General features: G+C 40.5%; 2 protein-coding genes across 4 annotated transcripts in view; both read left to right on the forward strand.

Annotated features, from left to right (window-relative positions):
- The window catches only part of rassf3 (Ras association domain family member 3), a 65,677-nt gene extending 53,984 nt beyond the window's left edge, over positions 1-11,693 (forward strand). For both annotated transcript variants that reach the window (XM_041964217.1, XM_041964218.1), the window contains 5 exons: positions 321-428; positions 2,788-2,961; positions 3,913-4,000; positions 5,355-5,470; positions 6,287-11,693. In XM_041964217.1, the coding sequence (XP_041820151.1) occupies positions 321-428; positions 2,788-2,961; positions 3,913-4,000; positions 5,355-5,470; positions 6,287-6,436 (636 nt within the window). In that variant the 3' untranslated portion in view covers positions 6,437-11,693. The remainder of the gene's footprint in view (positions 1-320; positions 429-2,787; positions 2,962-3,912; positions 4,001-5,354; positions 5,471-6,286) is intronic.
- A 1,323-nt stretch (positions 11,694-13,016) lies between these two features.
- On the forward strand, positions 13,017-19,736 carry zgc:194209 (uncharacterized protein LOC570908 homolog). 2 transcript variants are annotated; one of them, XR_006007931.1, is made up of 10 exons: positions 13,017-13,070; positions 14,491-14,580; positions 14,980-15,101; positions 15,334-15,435; positions 15,678-15,830; positions 15,926-16,041; positions 17,164-17,324; positions 17,406-17,601; positions 18,665-19,116; positions 19,430-19,736. XR_006007931.1 is itself a non-coding variant. In XM_041964285.1 (9 exons), coding segments are annotated over exons 1-9 (1,152 nt in total). In that variant the 5' UTR covers positions 13,017-13,068; the 3' UTR covers positions 18,875-19,736. The 2 variants fall into 2 exon arrangements, 1 of the variants encoding a protein (XP_041820219.1); XM_041964285.1 differs by having other exon boundaries at positions 18,665-19,736.
- Positions 19,737-21,847: the final 2,111 nt, after the last annotated feature.

Consider the following 21,847-nt stretch of genomic DNA (forward strand, 5'->3'; position numbering starts at 1 on the left):
TAAGTGTACTGTAAAACTGTAAAATACAAAAACAGGACTGCTGCAATCTGGACAACTGGCTCAAGGAATATATGGACTTATGCATTGCATAAAGGCATACATACATAATTTGTAAGGAGAAAGAGCTGCAGTAATGGACATAAAGAACACATGATTATTACATGCCGTGTGTGTTGAATGTCGATCTGGATAAGAAGTCGTCTTGTGCTCCCGTCCGCGTTTTCCCTGCCGCTGTTGTCCAAACAGAGGCCGTGTTGTTGTGCTGTTCTTAGCTGACTTGTGACTTATCATGTCACGTTTCCTTTCATTCTCTTCGGCAGGATGTGGAGAAGGAGCGAGAGCTGCGGACCGAGTTCAGCAGGGAGGAAATCAGGCAGAAGATCGAGCTGTACAACTCGGTGACCAGAGACCACCTTAAGATGACACTGGTGAGTGGTTGATATCGAGTGGTGGACAGATCCTCTACTTCAGTAAAAAAGGGGAATACCACAGTCTCAAAAATACTCCATCACAAGTAAAAGTGCTGAATTAAATGTGTTAAATAAGTAGAAGTATTATCAGCAAAATGTACTTAAAGTATCAAATGTAAATATACTCCTACTAGGTAGATTAATAGTATATTATAGTGCTGCATCATATCATACAAGCATATCAGAATAGAAGTAGAAGTGGAAAGTAGCATAACATGGAAATACTTGCAATTATGCCAAAATTGTGTGCAATAAATGTGCTTAGTTACTTCCACGACTGTTGACATTTCTACATAGCATTGATGTCAAATATCAAATGTTACTGATTCATCTACAGTCGCGGTTAATATACCAGCTATACAGGGGTTGTGCTTATTATACATGTTCGTATAAATAAATGTAACGCTGCTGTCAGGCTCCTAATCTCGACACTGGAGGTGTGCCGATGTTTCAGCGTTCACGCCGGCCTCCTCCTGCTCCCAGCATTCCTCAGCAGTCACATCAGAGTGATGTGATCTTATTCCTGCTATTGTTCTCCCCCACAGTGTTTTCTTTGGCAGCCTGAAAGGCGTCTGAAGCTGCGTTCAAACCACGAGGCGCTGTGAATGTGACATGCAGGAAAAATGAAGCGTTGTAGCTGAAGCAGAGGTTCTGTGCTGCCAGTTTAGCAGATTTAGATGTCTTAGCATTGGTAGTACAGATAGAGTAGGCAGCTAACGGTATTTGTTGGATTCAACATGCAATACATAGGGGAAGTTTTGGGATTCATGGATTGTTAAAAACTAGGGAAATAAGATATTTTCTAACTTGTTTCCAACTAGAACCAGCCCAGATTCGAGTCAGCAGGTTAAAAAAAGCAGGAAAAGTACAGTATTAAGTCTGAAACCTGCTGCTCAACACCTGTCAGACGTCAGAGCTGATAGCATCAGTATGTGGAGCATGCAGACCTGTACTTTTACCCACACCTTCATTTCTAATTCTGTCTTTTACATCCGCCTTTATCTCTTTATCGCTTCATCTGTGACGGAGCAAGTTTCTCTTTGTCATCCGGACTGATCTCACATGTCCACTTGCGACCTTCACACACAAACGCTTGCGTGCGTGGTCCCCCGGGCACCACATGGAGTAATGAGATTAAGATGCTCTCCCTCCGTCTGTGGGCCATCTGTCCTGCAGGACTCGCTGGGCTTATTGGGTGAACTGGTCTCTTCTGGAGCGATCACATAGCGCAGACGGCGCTGCAGCTCCGCAACCCAAGAGGAATACACCAAGTGGTCCCGCTGTGCGATATCAATGATTTTGTGTCATTCATTCAAGGTTTAAGGCTGATTTGTTTTACCTGCAACTCTGATAGGTTTTAATTCACCATCTCCACTATTAATTGTAGCAGCTGGTTCTGATTTAAATTCACTCTCAACCACATTTTAGTCATTTGGTATCGTTTTGTCAGGAACACACAATATGCGATTCTGCAGATTTCTGCAGGTCTCAAATAAGAATTAATTCATTTGTCCATCTTTGACTTTGACGTAAGTTTTTATTCATTGACAAAAATGGATAACACTTTATATTAAAGTGCACATATTCACCATTAACTATTAACGCCTATTAGTAGCACATTGGCTCTTTATTAGTCGCTTATTCATGCCTTATTCTGCATGACCATATTCTTCAACTACGAGTTTTTCCTCAATAATCTCATAATTACTTATTGATAGGAAGTAAGCCAACTGTTGTACATGAATTATGAACCTCACCCAGAATACGGCATTAATGAGTTCTTTATAACGAGTAATAAAGGGCCAATATGCTACTAATATGCAAGCAACTAGTTAATGGTGAACATGTGCACCTTAATATAAAATCTTTAGATTTTAGCTCATATTTGTAATAATATTTGTTAATGTTTTAAGTATTGTGTGTGTGTGTGTGTGTGTGTGAATCACTGATTCGATAAAAATTAAAACCAGACAGCATGACAGACGTGCTAGCTGCAAAATTAGATTAGTCTTTGCTAATCTAATCACTCATGTGATTACTAAACTAGAGCTGCTAGACAATAAGTCGATTAATCAATTACTGTATGGACAGACAGTTAATCGGCAACTATTTTTGTAAGTCAAGCAAAAATGCCAAACAGTCACTGTGTATAGATCTGCTGCTTTTCTTTGTCACGTCTGAATATCTTTGTGTTTTGGACTCTTGATTGATATTTTAACACAGAGAATAAACGAGCAATCAAGAAATCAATTAATGTTCAGGCTGTACATGACATAGTGCCATAACTGTCTCTCCCTGTCTATTTCTCTCCTCCCAGAGTCAGACTGGTGTGTATACTGGTTTCGTCAAGGTCCAGATGGACTTGAGGAGGCCCGTGACGGTGCGGGGGGGTCAGAAAGGAGCGGGAGGAGTGGTGGTGGAGGAGGCCTTCTATCTGCCCAGAGGAGTCACCAACACCCTCCACATCAGCTCCAATAACACAGTCAAACAGGTGGTTAACACACACACACACACACACACACACACGCATGCACACACGTGTCAGCATGACTTAATTAGGATCTGTTGACATACTGGTTGAAGTGATGGTTCAACAGAAGCTGATGTTGAAGTTTTATTAAAAACTGTGTTTCTGACACGTTAATTAACCTAAATTGACCGAGCACGTCCGTGTACCATAGTCACAGACAATAGTGTTTTTGATTGGCTGGCGGGCGTCTGTTTAAGTCATGAATACACATCCAAAGTGAAACATCAGATATTCTTTTACAGCACCTTTCAAACACTAAGGAGATACAAAGGACTTTATGTGAGGCAATATATAGGAATACAGTCACAGTGCAGTAATAAACTGACGTAGTTGTAACCACAACTCTTATTGCTCAATGTATATTAAAGTAACCATAGCAACAGTACATTCACAGTCAATTGACAGAACTATGAGTTAAAGTGACCACAAACAAGATAATGAGGAACACACACTTTTTTTTTTATCCCACATTAAATGGTACATGTGCAATACTAGACTCTGTTCTGATATAAAAAATAATGTTGGTGTTTGAGTTTGTTTCATTTTTATCCTCCATCACGACAACTTTGCTATGCATTACAACTCAAATATAGATATTCGTATTGTATTAGCTGGCTAGGTTTTAGTTTTAGTGTTAATTAATGGTCAATTGAAGCTCCTCAAGTCCTCTTGATAACATGACTGAACAACAATCAAAGTCAAACTTATGGGAGAACGTTCTTGCTTCTTATTCCATACCTTCCAGTAATTAGGAGGTTATTGAGGAAAAACTTTTAGTTAATGGCCAAGTAGTCGCAGAATGTGGTCATGCAGAATAAGGTGTTAATAAGTGCTTTATAATAAAGAATAAAGAGTCAATAAGCAGCTAGTTTATGGTGAATATGAATAAAGTGTTTTCTCGTGTGTGTTCAGGTGATCGTCGCCCTGCTCAACAAATTCACAGTCGCAGACAACCCGGCCAAGTATGCCCTGTACAAACGCTACCGCAGGGAGGAGCAGGGTAAGACTGTGTGTGTGTGTGTGTGTGTGTGTGTGTGTGTGTGTGTGTGAGAATGTGGGTGTGTGTGAGAGACAGACAGTGAAAGCGACAGGACTGGAGACAGTTTCATGCCACTCATGCTTGGTATCAGATGCTTCAGCACTGACATAGTGTTGACGTGTGTGTGTGTGTGTGTGTGTGTGTGTGTGTGTGTGTGTGTGTGTGTGCGCGCGCGTGTGTGCCTTACCCTCTTAATGCTGGTTGTTGGATGCCACTGGGCTCTCCCCACTATCAGCAGCTCACCAGGAATACCCAAACATATATAAATACACAAACACACACACACACACACACATACACTCTCTGAATCGGCAGCTGTTGTGGGGTCGTCGGGTATCAGATATTATCTTTCAGTCTGTTCAGCGTCTTCGAGAAAGGACAAATCTGGAGTTTATGGGCCTCGAATCATTCATTTAAGTCAACTTGTGAATTTATTGAATTTGTGTAACATGTTTTTATATCTTGTTTGAAGTCTGTGAAACATTGTGCCCCCAAACTTTTACAGAGATTGTGTTATTATTCCCCCTCAGAGGCTGGCTGTTACTGCTGTCATATAAGCTCCCCTCTTCCCTCATTACTGGAGACATACAGTGAGACTCAGCCTGCTAATAAAAGATTATGTCTAGACACAAGTGTGACGGCAGATGTATGTACACAGGCTCATATATAAACCTCCCAGACAACAGTTAAACATTACGAACGAGTTGTTGGGGTGGCTGAACTGTGGTCCAGAAACCCCTGCGACCTTCAGTCTGAGGATGAAACCAAGTGGCTCCAGTTGAGCTTCTGATATCTGCCTGAAAGAAAAGAAAAATATTTGCTGTGTTTGTTCTCAGAGCGATGTGAGATTACGGTAGCCTCGAACGCTTGCTTTGGTCTCTTAAAGAAACATTTCAGTAAATGCTCTTATTCATCTTCTGGCCTTGTCAGACACATGTAGAGCAGTAACAAATACATTATGCACCTCTGAGATGTGGTGCATAAAAGTTTAAAGTTGCATAAAAGTACTAAACTAAAGTACAGATACCTTTAATTTGAGTAAAAGTACTTAGTTACATTCCACCACCGGTCTCTGATGCTTTGTTCACTGTAATGCTGCTTCAGTTTAACAGCATCTCTCTCGCTCTCTGTTTTTGTAAATTACTGTGGCCGTTAATGTGCCGCACCCATGCTTTCATCCTCTGCCATCCACACACACACACACACACACACACACAGAGCAACATTTAACTGCAGCGACCGCAGTGGTGGCTTGAAGGAACGCACATGCTGTGCTGACTAAATTAATCTGTGTGTGTGTGTGTGTGTGTTGCAGTGTATGTGTGTAAGCTGGCGGATGGCGAGCAGCCGTTGTTTCTTCGTCTGGTGGCGGGGCCCGACACCGACAAGCTCAGCTTCGTACTGAGAGAACAACAGACGGGAGAAGTCATGGTAACGCTGCATCCACCTCTCGACCTCCACCTCTCCATCTTTGAAATATTAAACATTTATTCCTGCTGCTCACCTTCTTCTCCTCCTCATCATCCTCACCCTCTTCCTTTTTCTTTCCTTTCCTACTTCCTCTCTTCCCCACTCTGTTGTTCCTCTCTCTTCTCTTCTCTTCTCCTTTCCTTTCTTCCTTCTTCTATTCCTTCACTTCTCCTTTTTATGGAAGCCCTTTTGTGCCAGACAAAGAAAAGAAATAGATGAAAGGTTCAATATAAAATAAATGTGCTCTGTCGACATTTTGACTTATGAGATAAAAAAGTTTGAACTTTTACTCACTCAGTAAAACCTGTGAAATAATATTTCAATTTCAAAATTTTAGACTTAATTTTGTCATGGCTTTGAGTTAATGCACCTAAAATGTGAATTATGGTGCCATAATTTTGTTTTTGTCAAAATTATGAAATAAGTCAAAGTTACCATGAGCATTTTTCATGTTTTTTTTTATTTTACTGGTGGAAATGGCTTCTTCTTCTACTTCAAATACTTCCCTGCCAAAACTTCCTCTTCTTCTTCCCTTTCCTTCTCCATCTTCTCTGCGTCATCTTCCTTTTATCTACTACTGTTTCTACCCTCCTCCTCCTCCTTTCTCTGTTCATCTTTCTCAGGCCTCTTCAGTCCTCCCTTTTTGTGCTTTCTCCTTGTCCTCCTCTCCTCACCCTCCTTCCCTTATTTCGAGCGATCAATCCTTAATCATCTAAAAGAAACGAGTACTAAAACGTTGTGTATTAAATAACGTTTGTTTGTTGCTCCTCTCTCCAGTGGGATGCATTCTCCATCCCTGAGCTGCGTAACTTCCTGCGGATCCTCGACAAGGAGGAGGACGAGCAGAGGGAGGCGATGATCCGCCGCTACGAGGCCTACCGCCAGAGACTGCAGGAGGCGCTGAGGGAGGTCAGAGGGCCTTCTTAGAGGACTAACCTCCAGAAACAGGACTGCTGCCCCCTAGAGGGACGGAGGAAGTGATTTTTCTTTCCTCCGCAGGGGAGAGAAAGTGTGTAAATTTTGTTGAAGAGAGGGATGTGAACGCAGAATAAGAAGAGAGGATCCAGCGCCTGGAGGACGGGATGATAGAGACAGAAGGAGGGATGATATAAAGAGGACAGCAAGCGAAGGACAAGTGGATAACGGGATGAAAGGACAGAACCGGGATGGATGCTGCTGGTGTTTGATTCAGCCTGGATTAAAGACTTCAAACTGCTGCCTGCAGTCTGTCTGCTCACACCAAAGATTCAGTTGATTGTGCCATATTCACTCATCCCCCCTCCATCCATCCCTCTCTTCTTCTTCTTCTTCTTCTTCTCTCACTGTCCTGCTGTCACATAATTTATGCAGTTTATCTGATTCCTCGTCGGTTCCCCTTTTTATCCTTTAAACTTGTGAAAGACTCAAGGCCATATGTTGAGTTTTATTTAATGTGTTTGTTTGAAAGGTCTGTACATATTTTTTTTTCTTAATTTATATGGGTGAAGCTCTTTTTTTTATCATTTTATTTTGTTTTCTTACAACAAAAAAGTCTTAGTTTATTCTACATAGGCGGAGCACCACACACAGGGAATAGTTTATCCAGTCTGCTATTAGCTTAGCTACATGACAGGAAGTCAGAGAATAACCTGGAAGCAAAGACGTGTTGATCGTCGCCGCATTTTGCTTGAATTATCCTGAAAGTTTCTGAAGTGAGAGAGTCTGCTTGCATGTATGGAGTCTAAAGTGTGCCAAAAAAAAAAAAAGTGAGGACTTTTTATTATTATTGTTATTATTATTACTATTTTGTCTCTTTTAATTCAGTGTGCAGACACTTTAAGAAATGGAAAGAATTTTAACATCTATTCAAAAAAGTAATTTAGCAACTCCATTATACATTAAAAATTTTAATAAATATAAAAATTGCAAATCACTCATATCTGTTTTCTGAAAATATTTTTAGATAATACTTTTGTTTAACTCATTTTATGAATTCAGCATAGAATTTGAATGTACAAGTAGCTATAATATATATATATATATATATTTACTTGTTTTCTTTATGCATGATGATATTGCAGATTTAATTAAACCATAAATAATTTCTCTTTTTTAGCTCTTTTATTATCATTATTGGCACACTTCAGACTCCATAGAGGCCGTCCTGAAACAACGTTGTAGATGAAGGTACAGAGAAATAAAGAGGTGAATTTCAGGTTTAGTGTCATGACACATGAAGTGGTGATGTTTCGACTGCAATAATGGAGTCAGACAGATGCTTGTGAGCACAGGTAGAAATTCATTTTTTGTTGTAAAAAGCATTGTCATGGAGAGTGAAGACGAGTGAGGATGACGACCTGGTTGGATTCAAGCCTTTATTTGCGTTTTCACTCCACCAGCAGAGTTTGAGGAAGCATGAACTGATGTAGTTTGAATAGATGTGACCCCTGACCTTTGACCCTGCATGGTCGGAGCAGGGAGGAGTGAGATTTTGACCGGTTTCTGGAAGTTGACTGAGCAGTTTAGAGGAAGTAGACGAGAAACATTAGATGTAGGAAGGAAGATAAACAGAGAAGTTTTGTTTTGGAAATGGACAGAGGAGGTGTACATGGGAAAGACTGTCATAAAAGCAGTGTGACCATAACCTTGAGGACAATGACGGGATTTTCCTCAAAGCAGAGTCACCGTGATTAACTGCTTGCTCGCTTTTTGCATTTATGAAAGCTCTTATAATCCACAGCGGAGAGAAAAGGAGGTCTGTAAGTGCTGATAGCTGCAGAGGACAGGGGAGGAAAAATGGCTGCATTGTGTCGTTCTCCTGTCCGTCTGTCTGCAGGCATTCATTTAAAACGCCTGTGTTTTTGTACTCTTATCTCAAGTTGAAACGTGCAGCCTTGACCTCTTTGTCAACCTGGGTTTCAGCTTTTTTTTTTTTTCTTGTGGATAAAAGAGAGAAATATTAAGGAGGGAAATGGAAAGAAAGGATGGTAGGATAGAAGGGGATAAGCAAAGGATGGAAGGACGGAAATTTCATGAAAGATGCTTTAGGGAGTGCAGAAGAAGGTGAAAGGCCTTTTGTGCAGTTAGGGTTCATGTGAGGCTCCTTGTGAGGTCATAAAGGCCTTTTGATGGTGTTGCAAGTGAATAGCTGCCTTAAATGTATATACAAAGTCTTCTTTGGTATATGTAATTAATCATTTATGGCTTTAGAGACCAAAGAGGCTTGTTTTCAGTGTAGTTTTGTCGACAAATATTTGCTTTTTGAAGCAGCAGTTATTCAGATATTTAAGGAAACAACAGACAAACAAGCAAAAATAAATCATAGAGATAATCGAGTCATTAAAAACATGTAAAACGCTTCATTGTTTGAGCTGCAGGTACTGAATGAAGTCAAGCCGGCTGCTGCTGCGGTGCATTTCTGTAGAACACGCTTGTACAATATCGCCCTCTAGTGGACAAATACTGCAACTGTTCTCTCATTTCTGTGTCAAATCTATATCTTACAGATTTATTTTATTTGTTTTGTTATAACCAAAGATATTTTTGTGGTGTTGCCTGGAGCAAAAATCTATTCGAGGCCTTTTCCCACTGGAGGGAAAAAAGTAGAGTTTAGAGTTTTATTTAAAGGGGTTTTAACCCTGGTTTATTCTACTATCAAACACTGGGTTAAATCTACGGAAGCAAAAAGGCCACAAGGGTTTGAACGTTACAAGCAACTGAATACGTAACAGTGATATTTAAAGGGGCATTCCACCAATTTTATCCATATTCAGTTTCGAGGAGTTATTAAAAAAGAAACCTCTGACGATGTCATAATGATGTCATCTCAGCTTGGTCTTGAAGCATGTGAATGTGTGAAGTTTGAGGCATTTCAGAGGCAGGGAGGGTCTGATGGAAGATGTTATTTAGTTGCATTATGGGAAATGTAGGATGCAGCTTTTTTGAGCTTGACCTATACAAGAGACTAAAAGAACGATTTTTAGACCATTAATTTTGTCTCTCACAAGTACACAAACTTTATGGAACTGCAATAATGAATAACTGGAGTAGCCCAAATGCTTAATGTTGATATTTAAATACCACTGAATTTAGAGCATGAAATATTTAGCTCTAGTGATTTAAAGTTGGGGTTCACAAATTCAGAGATTAAATTCATGTGTATGAAAAAACACTTGTGTTGTATAGAAGTTGCTCAAAGTTAAGATCTAAAAATTAATTCAACTCATAAAATCAAGTGATCGAAATCCATATAAACATAAAAAAATTCTACTTTCTGAATCTTTGAAATTAGCTGCTGTATATTTCAAAGATAATTCAAACCACATACATGAGATGTTCAGCTGCTTATGAATCTCAAACTATTTTGGCCCTTTTATCTTCCGTATAATATATATATTTTAAAATGATATGAAAGTCTGCATGGAAACAGTTGGTGTATCTTAAAGCCATGTTGTTGTTGTTGTTGTTGTTGTTTGTGTATCTGATAAACAACTTTAGCTTTTAAAACTCATCAGACCAGACTAGTTGTATCAATTAATCGTTTTTTGGGCACTTTAACTTTAACTTTGAATTCAGGGAAAACGGGTTTTTTAATTTTTCTTTTTCCTCCTGTTTAATCTGCAAACTGCCGCCATCACACTCTGTACTTTATCTTAACATCTAATATACTCTAATCTTATTTTGAAAGACCTTGTTAAGCTCCACTCATAATTGTGTTTTTTTATTTTTATTTTGTACAAATGGAAGTACAGTGTGACAGAAGTTATTTAAGCTCATTTTATTTTTTGTCACAACGAGCTTCCGTATGTTTTCTCAGAGTTAACTGTCCACTGTGAAACGTTTGGTTGAATCTCGACTCTCGCGTGTGTTCCTGTTTGTCTCTTTGTGTACATACACGCTAACTGTGCACGCTAGCGGGCGGTCCGACATTAAAGCATGCGTTACCGTAGATGAGCTGTGGGTCAGACGACGTTTGGAAAACGATCTTTTGAGTGAAAATGGTGAAAACAAATACTGTTTTTCAAAATTCTGTCAGATCTGCCAGTAATATAAATCAGGCTTGTTTTTGGGCCAGTAGTGTTAATGAATGAAGAGCTGATATATGACACCTGCTGTGTATTCAGAGATCTTGTTTTAAGGTTGTTCAGCCATAATTAGAGTCACAGAGCGCCCAGACGGCTGGCTGTGAGCTTCTTTTTGACCTTGGAAAAAGATGTTTGACCAAAATTTCAGAATATTCAGAAAATTAATTACATCTAGTTTTATACTCGATACAAGAATATCTATTTGTTGTGGTTTTAAAAATCCCAAATTTAGATATCCATGATGATGACCACCACATTCACTCTGTTAGCAGCTGTTCTGGAGCTTTCGATTATATTACTTGGTCTTCATCAGCAGAAGTTTTCTTTTTTCCTGAGGACTTTTCATCCACAAAAGCTGAGGTTCAAAGGTCATTCCTGATGATGAAGCAAACACTTGCTTTGTCAAACAGCTCAAAATCAGCTCATCACCTTAAATTTCCCGTCAGTTTTTAAGCTCCTGAGGTCGTTTTTCTTCATTTTTTTGCGATCTGTGTCTCCTAAAGTTAAATGCCAAAGATCTGTGTGGAGCTCTGCTGCCATTTTTCCATTTATGCTGTTTTCCGTTGCACGCTGGGACTGACTCTAGAGAACAGATGCTCATTGATTCATCAGGTTTATCTCTTGTGATGAATTCCTCCTAAGCACCTGAGCTCAGAAACAAGAACTCTGTTGTTCTACACTTGATGATAAAAAGGTCGCGGGTGTTTATTTCAGACCTGAGCTGCAAAACGCCAAATTACTGTCAGAATTAGAATCAAGGAAAGGACGAATGAGGAGCTCAGAGATGGTTTATAAAGATAAATCCTTATTTCAAAGTCAATAGAAGCCATATTTTAGTGGAAGACTTTGTTGGATTTTGGCCTTCGAGCTCAGGTCTGAAAGCTCGGACCTCTGCAGTGCCTTTCTACAGTGTGACAGCAGCAGAACAAGGAGCCGCAGACAGAAAAACAAACCTGCAGGACAGACGGACGTTTCACCAGATGTCGCTTTTTGTTGCAGTTCTCTCTGTAGGTGAACAGGTTTATCTCTGTCGGTATCTCGTGTTTTCTCTTTGAATCGTTACCAAATGTGGCCTTTCCTCACACAAGGCGGGCCGCGACTATTAAAGCTGAAATTAAAACTGAAAAGTGTTGTGTTTGTGTCGTATCAGATTTTGCATTTCCTCTTATTCTGATTTAAATTAGGCTTTGCAAGCTTGCACACTTTCCATCCTGAAGAATCTGTCAACTGGATTTATCTGTTTTTTAATATATGCAATGAAAGATTAGTCTGTTCATTTATTACTCAATCAAAAGAAAAATTAAGTGGCAACAATTTGACAATTAAGAAGTAATTTTTAATTCAAAGACTTTAAAGAATATCAAACAGAACAAGATACTTGAAGACATAACCTTAGACTCTGGGAAATTGTGATGGACATTTTTCTATTTTGCGACTTTTTCTACACCAGAAATATCAGCAGATTAATGGCTGATGAAAATAATTGTTGTTTTCTTTTTAACTTTAAATGGAGCTACAGATAAACTTGGTAGAAGCCAATTATAATTTAAAATCCTTTTTGGTCTTTTTAAAGTTGTAAATTTTGAGAAATATGCTTATTTCCTTTATTACAGACGGAGATGGAAAGATGCCACTCTCATGTTGTACAGTATGAAGCTATGGCCAGGAAACTGTTAGCTTAGCTTAGCTTAGCGTAAAGACTAGAAAATGGGCAAACAGCTAGTGTAGCTCTGTCCAAAAGAAACAAAAGCTCACTATTTAACATGTTGTATCTTGTTTGTTTAATGTCAATTTTAACACACTTTCAGCACCAGCTGCTTTCAGTTGTTGTGCTAAGCTAAAAAAGCAGCTCCTGGCTGTACCATCATATTTAATAGACAGACATGAAACTACATTGTTTTTCTCTCCTTTGTAAAATCCTGTTTGTGTTGTCCAGACTGCCTTCATTTATACTCAATGGTTTTATTTCTCCTGTTGAAGCTGTTTAGTGATGGTGCCTTTGTCTCGACTTTGGCTGCACCTCCTCTTGTCCTCTGTTTGACCCCAAGTTAAATAACCTCACATGCCTGAAGTGGGAATCCCCCCCCCCAGTCTCACATACAAACACTTAACTGTGACAGCTGTAAAGTTGCAGGAGTGAGCCATCAATTCCGCCTTCAACGTAAAAGCTCAGTGTCTCACACGTTATGGTTATCGATTCATGTTTGTGGAAGATGTTTTGAGTGACATAAATATCTAAAGTTTTGTGTGTGTGTGTGTGTGTGTGGGGGGGGGCGTAATTATGAATTGAAGTAGTCCCTCAAAACAAAACTTTTATGCCTGAAATATGGACGTTCAAATGGACCGGAAACCTGCGCCTCGGTGCTTTTATTTTGAAGATGTTTGCCGGAAGCTCTCGTATGTAACGTGCTGTGTGTTACACGCTCATTCAGCGCTCTCCTCAGTCAGAGCTGTTTGCTCCAGCAGGAAGAAGAGACGCGGACTCAAAACTCAACAATGTAAGTTTGACATTTTAATAGCGTATGAAAAAAAATGTTAGACTCCGATTGTCTGTGGCGATTTTGACCTCTGCGAGCACCAGAAGTCGCGAGGTTGTTTCTGCGTCGCCAAACTCCGTTCAGAAATCTGTCAATTGTTGTTTAATTAGCAGCGGCGTCCTAATGAAGTACAATTAAATATATTTTTGTAACTGTTAAAGGACAGACTTCTTATCGGCATCAACCAAATTCATCAATCACGTCTTATTAAACGTAACCAAACGTCATCAAGTGTTACTGCCAACAAGTTTAAACTAATCCATGAGAGTGGGCAGCTGTGGGCTGTGGGTGATAACGTTAGCATGAAGTTTCAAATAGCCAAAACAGATTTCTGCTTCCTGATGATCGGCTTAAATACCAATGGATTTGACTAATATGAATATAATGTATATATGTATAATAGTAATTTAACTTTTCAGCTTTTTCCCTAGCATTTCTAAAGACACCAAATGTGCCTTCATTTGCAAGTCAGTAAAATAAATAAATAAATAGCACCAGCAGACTGTACACTAAGAGAACAATGGAGGAAAACAATGGCGGTGGTGCATGTAAAATGATCAGACGCCTAGAATGATAAGCTTTAATGATGCATGGCAGGAGAATTTGCATGTTTCAGTCAGTGAACGCATCGTTTCAGTCATGCAAATAGCTGTGAAGTTCCTCACTCAGTGTCGTTGCTGTGAGGCTGTCACAACAGAGCAACATCACATTTTTTCCAGTCTGACAGCCACCAGATGTGAACCACCAGCTGCATCTCCTCAGCTTTTACCGAAGAACCAAAGAATTAATCTCCACAGGAATTTCCTTACATTTAAAGGAAAAAAACACACAGTGAACACACTCGTTGACCTGCAGTTTGGCTCAGTTTCCGCTTACACAACAGACACCTGGACTGATGGGATCAGCTTTGTGTAACGCATTATAGATCCTGTGTGACACAAGACCGTGAAACATCTTATACATGTCAAAGTTCACTTCACCACATGTGACACAACGCCGTTGACTTATTAAGTGCACAGCTGTCGAAAGACAATCCTTTAGTTTAGCAGCTTTAAAAAGACACTTAAAGTTTTCAGATTAAAACTTTTTAAATAAAGTAAAAACCAGTCAGCTTCACCCTGAAGAGCCCAAAAAGAAAAGAAACCTGTTGCTGATGCGTCTCAGTGTCCAGGTTTCTTTGTTTTGCAAAGTTAGGTAAAGTCAAGGCTTTAAGTTTATGTTTTTAAGGGTTGTAGGTGCAATTTTTGTGTAAGTTTTTACATATTTGATATGATTTTTTTTGCAGAAAAACAAGCTGCGTTCACTAAATAAGTTTACTACAGTTAAAACAATCAACAAACAAAATGATGGCAGTAAACTGTTTATTCCTGCTCTCCGTCAGGTTTAGTAAGAGATCGTTGTTGGCGGCTCTGCTCGCTGTGGCTGTCGGTGTTTACCTGCTGCCGTCTCCCATAGACCCCAAACCACATGTGTAAGTACACACACACACACACACACACACACATACAGAGCGACATATAGAAACTATTTTAAAATGTTTTCAAAAAGTACGAAGAGTCTGCAGCCATGCTCGCAGCTCTGTAAGGCTGTACTTGAGCACAGTGGAGACTTATGCTAAATGCTAACTTTAGCATGCTAACGTGCTCACAGGGATGATGCTAACATCCCGATGTTTAGCACATGTGGTGTTCACCATTGTCTCCATTTTAGTTTAGTGTTTGCAGACTTTTGCTAATCGAAGCACAGCACAGCTGAGGCTGATGGGTTTTCAGGTGTTTGGTCATTAACCAAATACCTGATGATGGCGCTAGAGGTCAAGTTCGGAGAACATTAATGCAGGTAACAGTTCAGCCCACATGTGTTCCTCCAGACTGAAGGGGCCTCCTCCGGCCCTCGAGGGGCCGCTGGCTGTCAACACCCGACTGCAGAAGGGCCGCCGGCTGTTCGCTGGGAAACTACACGGACCAGAATCCTTCACTGCTGATGAGGAGGGTGAGCGTGCTGGGTTTTTTTTGTGTCTGACTTACAAGCACTGACCTTTGCCTGTGTTTTATGGAAGGTCTTGTGACCCTTGTTGCCCCCCCCCGTAGATCTCATGTGACATAGTGCATTTATCTGCTGGGATGGTTGATTTTCCATGTTATTTACTCAAAGATGTGCTGTAGTTGTTGTTTTCAGTATTGCTTTTGTAATGTGTGTGTGTGTGTGTGTGTGTGTGTGTCAGGTAATGTGTACACAGGGACAGTGGACGGGAAGCTGTGGCGGATCGGTCCTGACGACAGCCTCACCCTCATCACGCAGATGGGACAGAATTTACCAGAATGTGGTGTGTGTGTTTTATTTTTTCTGTTTCTTCTTCTGTGTTTTTTCAGGGACGACCGTATCCTTCCTGTATTCCTCCAGCGCTTCCCTTCACACTCAGTTACACTCCTACACTTCTCTTGGACAGTCGGTCCAGCGCTCTCAGTGTTTTGGTGCTTCGTCGGCAGTTGATTATTTTTCCCCACACTAGTAACAAGTGTGTGTGTGTGTGTCTGTGTGTGTTTGTGTGTGTGTGTGCGCGCGCAGGCAGCAGTACAGACTATGAGCCTGTGTGTGGTCGACCTCACGGCGTTCGGCTGGATCGCCACGGTCAGCTGATTGTTGCTGACTCTTACTTTGGGCTGCACAGCGTCAACCCCAACACCGGAGAAAAGACTCTGCTGGTGGCGAACTCACAGGGTATGCTGTGTGTGTGTGTGTGCGTGTGTGTGATGCATGCTTAATGAAGCCCAGTTAAACATAATGAGCTGATAAATCTGACCTGTGCTCCTCAGGCGCTGACGGCGTTCCCTTTGCCTTCCTGAACGGCCTGGAGATTTCCTCCCAAACTGGGATGATTTACTTCACCGACTCGTCCAGTCGCTGGGGACGCAGACACGTCAAACTGGAGGTGAGACCACCAGTTCAGCGCCAGTTAGCCTTAAAGATCTCTGAAAGCACCTTAACGAGGTGTCGGCGAAGGAAGCAGCAGGTGTGCCGCTGCTCTACAAAACAGTTTAACTGATTAGCAAGCAACCGAAAGCTGATGTGAGCAGGATCCATTAAGACCTTTTTTCAGTGTTGCTCGGCAACGGCAGCCCTTCAAAATAAAAAAAAAACACACACAAGGACACACTTGTTCTGTTTTAGCCGTCCGTCCGGCCAGTTTGCCAAAAGAGAGGATGCTTCAGCAGATATCTGAGGCTGCTGAGGAGACGCAAACTTAGAGAGTTAGAGAGAAAACTATAAAAGTAAAAATAAAACTCAATGTCAACTTGACATTGAATTTAGCTTTTTGTGAACTTGGTGAACTTGAAAAAACTGGTGAGCTCTAATATCGTGTATAAACATGATAATTCTGAACTGATCCAAACTCAACTAAACTGAAAAGATAAGTGAAAAAAAGTGAAGCAAGAGGACATCATGTCCTGCCTTAAATTGGAGAAAATTAGATACTCACTTCAACAATCTAATAAGAAGTTCCAGAAGACATGGGGTCCCTTTCTAGAAGCATTCCTAAACCTTTAATGACTTGGCCCTTGAATACAGCTCAACTTTTTACACTTTTTACTCTCTGATTACATACGGTAATACAGTGATCTGATACAGCGACTAGTAAACTGGCAGTGACAGGGGAGGGATTTATTTATTGTTATTTTAATTTAATTTTATTTTATTCTTATATATGTTATTTGTGCATGCCGTGATTGATGTACACCTCGATTCATTTTCTGTCTTTGTAACACCTATGTAGTGCTGCACATTTATTATATTGACAAAACTTCAATAAAAAAGATCTTGAATTTAAAAAAAAAGCAAAGCAAAGCAATGCTAAGATCAACTAAAAGTAAAATGAAGCTATGCTAAGCTAAGCTAAAGTAAAAAAAACAAACAAAAACAAACGGAGCTAAATCAAGCTAAGATAAAGTAAACTAACAATAGAAGCTTTATGACCAGCGAAACAGAACGATGCTAAGCTAAATGAAAGACAAAAGGTGTGTGTGTGTGACAAACGGAGCTGCTGGTGTTTCAGGTGATCGAGCTGAACAGTCTCGGCCGTCTTCTGTCCTACCATCCAGAGACAGGGAGCGTGACGGTCCTGCTGGACTCGCTCCACATGCCCAACGGCATCGTCCTGTCGCCCGACGAACACTTCCTGCTGCTGGCGGAGACCAGCATCGGGCGTGTGCTGAGGTACGCGCACGCACACACACACACACACACACACACACTCAGAGAAGCATCAGACACTCAGCTGACTGTCCTCCTTATCAGATTTTGGCTGAAGGGCCCGAAGGCTGGCACCAAGGAGATCATTCTGGACAACATGATCGGTTACCCCGACAACATCCGCCTTAGCGACCACGGGACATTCCTGGTCGGCATTACGACCACACGGTTCCGGAAGGTCGTGCCTCCCTTCCTGGACATGATCGCGCCGTACCCGGCTGTCAAACGCTTCCTGGCCAAGGTCGGTGTGTTTTGGTCTCCGGGATGAGCGAGTCTGACACCTCACACACAAACATTTACGCTCTTTCATTGATAATCTTATCATCAATATGATGTCTGGAGAAATGGAACGATTAGTAAAACAGAGCGAAACACGTGTTAGTGCATCAGCAGTGATGGAGGGTGAAACCACATGACTTCAGTCAGCCTTTCAGGTTGTTAACTGCGACCCATTATATTAAAAAATTATTGATGAGTATTTTATTAAAGCACATAAAAGCGAAAAACAGCAACAGTCAACACTGTAACTCTTCTATGAAGAAATGTTTTATTTTACAAAGCCACAGATCCTGATACTCAAACATCATTTTCAGGCCGTTTTATTGGTCGTTATAACTAATCTGTTTCCCATGATGCATCTGCTCCTTGCTTCTTTTGTCTGTCCGGCAGCAGAGAATAACAGGCTTTGTTCCAGCCTGCAGTGAGACTAGATAGTGTGAAATCTGACAGGACAGGACACACACACACACACAAACATGGAAGGAGGAGGTCTGAACCCGCTGTGAACTTTGGGAGGTGTCAGTTAAGGTCACACTGACAGACAAAAACTTTATTTAAACTGACGATGTGACCAGACTAAAAAGTGGTTTTAAGAAGCCTGAAACCCTTTGAGTAAGCCATACCACTGCTCACATTTTACCTCAGTACAAAGTACTTATACCACAATGTGAAAATACTCCGTTACAAGTATCAGAAGTATTACTAGCTAATAGTAGAAGTACCTGCTGTACAGTGAAACGCCTTGTGTGGCCTCTGATATTAGATTATTAATACTGAGCAGCATTTTACTGTTGTTGCTGCTCGATGTGGAGCTAGTTCGACCTTTATATTCAGTCCAGTGGTTCCCAACCAATGGGTCGGGCCCCTCCAGAGGGTCACAAGATAGATCTTAAGGGTCGTGAGATGATTAATGGGAGAGGAAAGAGGAAAAAACAACTAACTACTAACATGTAATCGATTGATCAGCCGACACTGCAGTTCAGGCGCCTGCACGTCCTCACACTGAAATGTCAAACTGTTTCCAGGTGATCCCTCTGAGCTGGTACAACCTCCTGCTGCCGCGCTATGCTCTGGTCCTGGAGCTGGGATTGGACGGCGAGATTGTGGGGACGCTTCACGACCCCGAAGGCCGCCTGACGTGGGCCATCAGCGACGTCTTCCAGCACCGAGGGAGGACCTACCTGGGCAGCACCGACCTGCCGTTCCTGCCCGTCCTGGAGGGCAGCGAGAGCTGATGACGGGCTACAGCTGAACTCAGGACGCTAAACGTTTCCGTACGCGATGGAGCAGCTACGAGGATCTGTGACGCTTCTGGAGTTCACATTTTTAAGGTTTTTAAGTCGACGTTCACCTCTGGAGAGACGTTGCATTGATCAAACCTGGATGTTGTGGATTCAGGTCGCTCTTTGTAGCTTAGCCTGTTAGCCACTAATGACCTGAGAGCTGAACTGAGCCACAAGCACAAAAGGCATAAATGGTGAGCTAAACCTGTATTACACAGCCAAAAACACTGTGCAATTGTGATAGAAATTAGTTAAAAGAACGCTACCATCAATTTATAATTTCACTCCTATAAACTCGTCGAACTCATGATGGACAGTTTTTTTAAAAAGTATAAAAATCGATGCAGCAGAACCATAAATATCATCTCTTTATTTCACACATTCTTCTTCCATGTAAAAACCTGCCTACATTACCCACAATGCAACTCTAACTGCAGACAAACAGGCTTTTTTCTTTTTCACTCTCCAAGACCTGTAAACAGACTCTGATGTGTAAATTTGCTTTAGTTCCCCTTTAAGATTTTTTGGGACTGGACGTCTGCAGCAGAGGAAACGCAGAACGCATCGACCTTCCTCTGAACTGGAATGAAACCAGAACAATGCTCCTGCCTTCTCAGCCATCCTGCACATGGAGTCCGTTCATGTTTCAGTTTGTTCGTAAGCTGCGTGGAAGTTTGGACTCATTCGATGTCGCCCTGGATCGTCAAAGTCCTCTAACTTTCTCCGTGAGGGATTTTTAATTAACGTTAGATAATTGGATGTGAAAACTGTGGAGACAGTTAATGTACAGTGTACGATTAATACCGTCATGTAAAGTTAGATTTTTAAAATAAATATTTTCTATTGAATTTACATTTCAGTGAGTTTTTTATTCCTCAATAGCAAATGTGTTGCAGATAGAGCTGAAACAGTCGCTGGTCAGATCTTCACTGTCTCAGAAATGTAAATTACAGGAAATATCTTTGGGTTTTGGACGAAACATGTTGTTTTAAGACATCTGGAATCATCAATTTTCTGATATTCAATAGACTAAAAATGTATTGGTTAAAGTTGAGATGTAGCAATGTTGCTGTTGTTTTCTACAGTTTTTGTGTGAAACTAAACTTAGACGTTTGAAACTAGCTTTGAGGAAGAGACGCTTTGCTGGTTCCTGATGCAGACGACACGAGTACGTATGATAACATCTAAATACAGAATGACTGTTAAACTGAAACAGGCCTTTTCCCCACAGGTGACCTCAGAGGATAAGACGTACAGGTAAGTGTATAAAGCATGCTCTCCGAAATGTGACAAAAAGAAAAAAATCATAAAATTAAATTGATCAGGAACACAGTTGTGAAATATTTAAATACCTTTGTCAGATCTGATATTTGTTTAAAAAATAATAAAAAATTAAAAACTTGACTGATGATGATTCAACCGGCTAAAACATTTTAAGGGTAAAAATATTTGTTGAGGAAAAAGTTTTCGATTTCAAGAATTAAGTAAAAATATGAGAAAAAAGTTGGAATATTTAGAATTAAGTTGAATTTTTTTAAATAAACTTAAGTCTTGAAATATTACAGCTTTTTACCCAAAGTTACTTTATTTTTGTAACATGTCTTTTTCCTCAAAATTACAGCTTTATTCTCATAACATTGTGACTTTTTACTAAATAAATACGTTTTTTTTCAGTATTTATTTTTAATTCCTCAGAGTGGCCCGAACACACAGTGAGATCAGATTCGTCGAAGTATAAAGCTAAAATGAGATTTGCTGGTGAGTTACCTGAGCAGGACTCGCTGTGATATTTTGAGAATCTCTTTATTTGGACAAAAAAACACACAAACCTAAAATACATCATCATCAAAAACTGCTCTGAAAAATAAAACTAAGGATTCAAAAACAACAAAACAGTTCTGACAGATTGGAAAGTGCATCAGTGAATTGAAACAGTTTCAAAAGGAAGAAATAATCACAATGTGTGTTGAGTCCTGCGGTCTCAACACACTTCAAACCTCAGCGTTCTCACGTTGGACTCGGTCCAGTCATGACCAGAACAAACTGACTACAGAGGAAGAAAGAGCTGTGTGAGCGAGTTATCCCAGAATAACGACTACAGTAGCAGTGGAGCACATGGAAAAATCATCGATTCACAATTAACAGCCAGTTTGTCTGCTTCAAGATCAAAACGAACACACAAAAGAGTCTTAAAACAACAACAAACGTCATTCAGGTGAACCGTGACAGAGACTTCCTGCGTTTAACGCTTCCCTCGAAAGTCTCCTCATCGAGTCTTTGGTTGGATGTTAACAATCTGGAGACAGAGAAGGACGTTATTATCCTTTTTTTTTTTTTTTATCTAAAGGTCGTTTATGGCATAAAAATGAGCAAGAAGAGAAAATCTGTTCCCTTAAAAGGTTAAAGGAGGTCACGTTGAAAAATATATCAAATATAGATTTTTCTTCTTCTTGATGGGAAATCCCTTTTCCTCCTTCCCATCAGGAAGTTAGTCGCTACTGAACCAACAGTAAAATGCTACAAATCAAAAGAAATAGTTGATTTAAGTTGTCGAATTGAAACGTAATGTTAACTGGATGTAAAGGCTGGGGGGTAAACGTCGACCTTGTTCTCCGTCTCAGGCACTGATTTCTGCAAGATCGCCATGACGTCTGCTCTGTCGGGCTTCCTGTTTGTGAGGTTTGACTTCCTGTAGGTGGCGCTGCATCCATTTCATGGAACAGAAGGTAAAGTGACTGACTTTTACTGTCGAACAGGAGTTTTTTGGTGCAGTCAGTTGATCACATGACCACACTGTCGCTGTTCATTGGTTGTTCACATAGGTTACGTACATTATCACAGGAAGTTATACGTACATACTGAATTTATTTACTAACAAGGTAAATTTTCACTTATTCAGTAAAAATGCCCAAATTTGTAGCTTGT

Source organism: Chelmon rostratus, chromosome 22 (assembly GCF_017976325.1).
Source record: "Chelmon rostratus isolate fCheRos1 chromosome 22, fCheRos1.pri, whole genome shotgun sequence".
NCBI classification, from domain to species: domain Eukaryota; kingdom Metazoa; phylum Chordata; class Actinopteri; order Chaetodontiformes; family Chaetodontidae; genus Chelmon; species Chelmon rostratus.

Coding starts and splice junctions, on each gene's coding strand:
- zgc:194209 (XM_041964285.1), top strand. Junction 15,831..15,925: donor GCTGGTGGCGAACTCACAGG/GTATGCTGTGTG, acceptor TGTGCTCCTCAG/GCGCTGACGGCGTTCCCTTT. Junction 16,042..17,163: donor GCAGACACGTCAAACTGGAG/GTGAGACCACCA, acceptor CTGGTGTTTCAG/GTGATCGAGCTGAACAGTCT.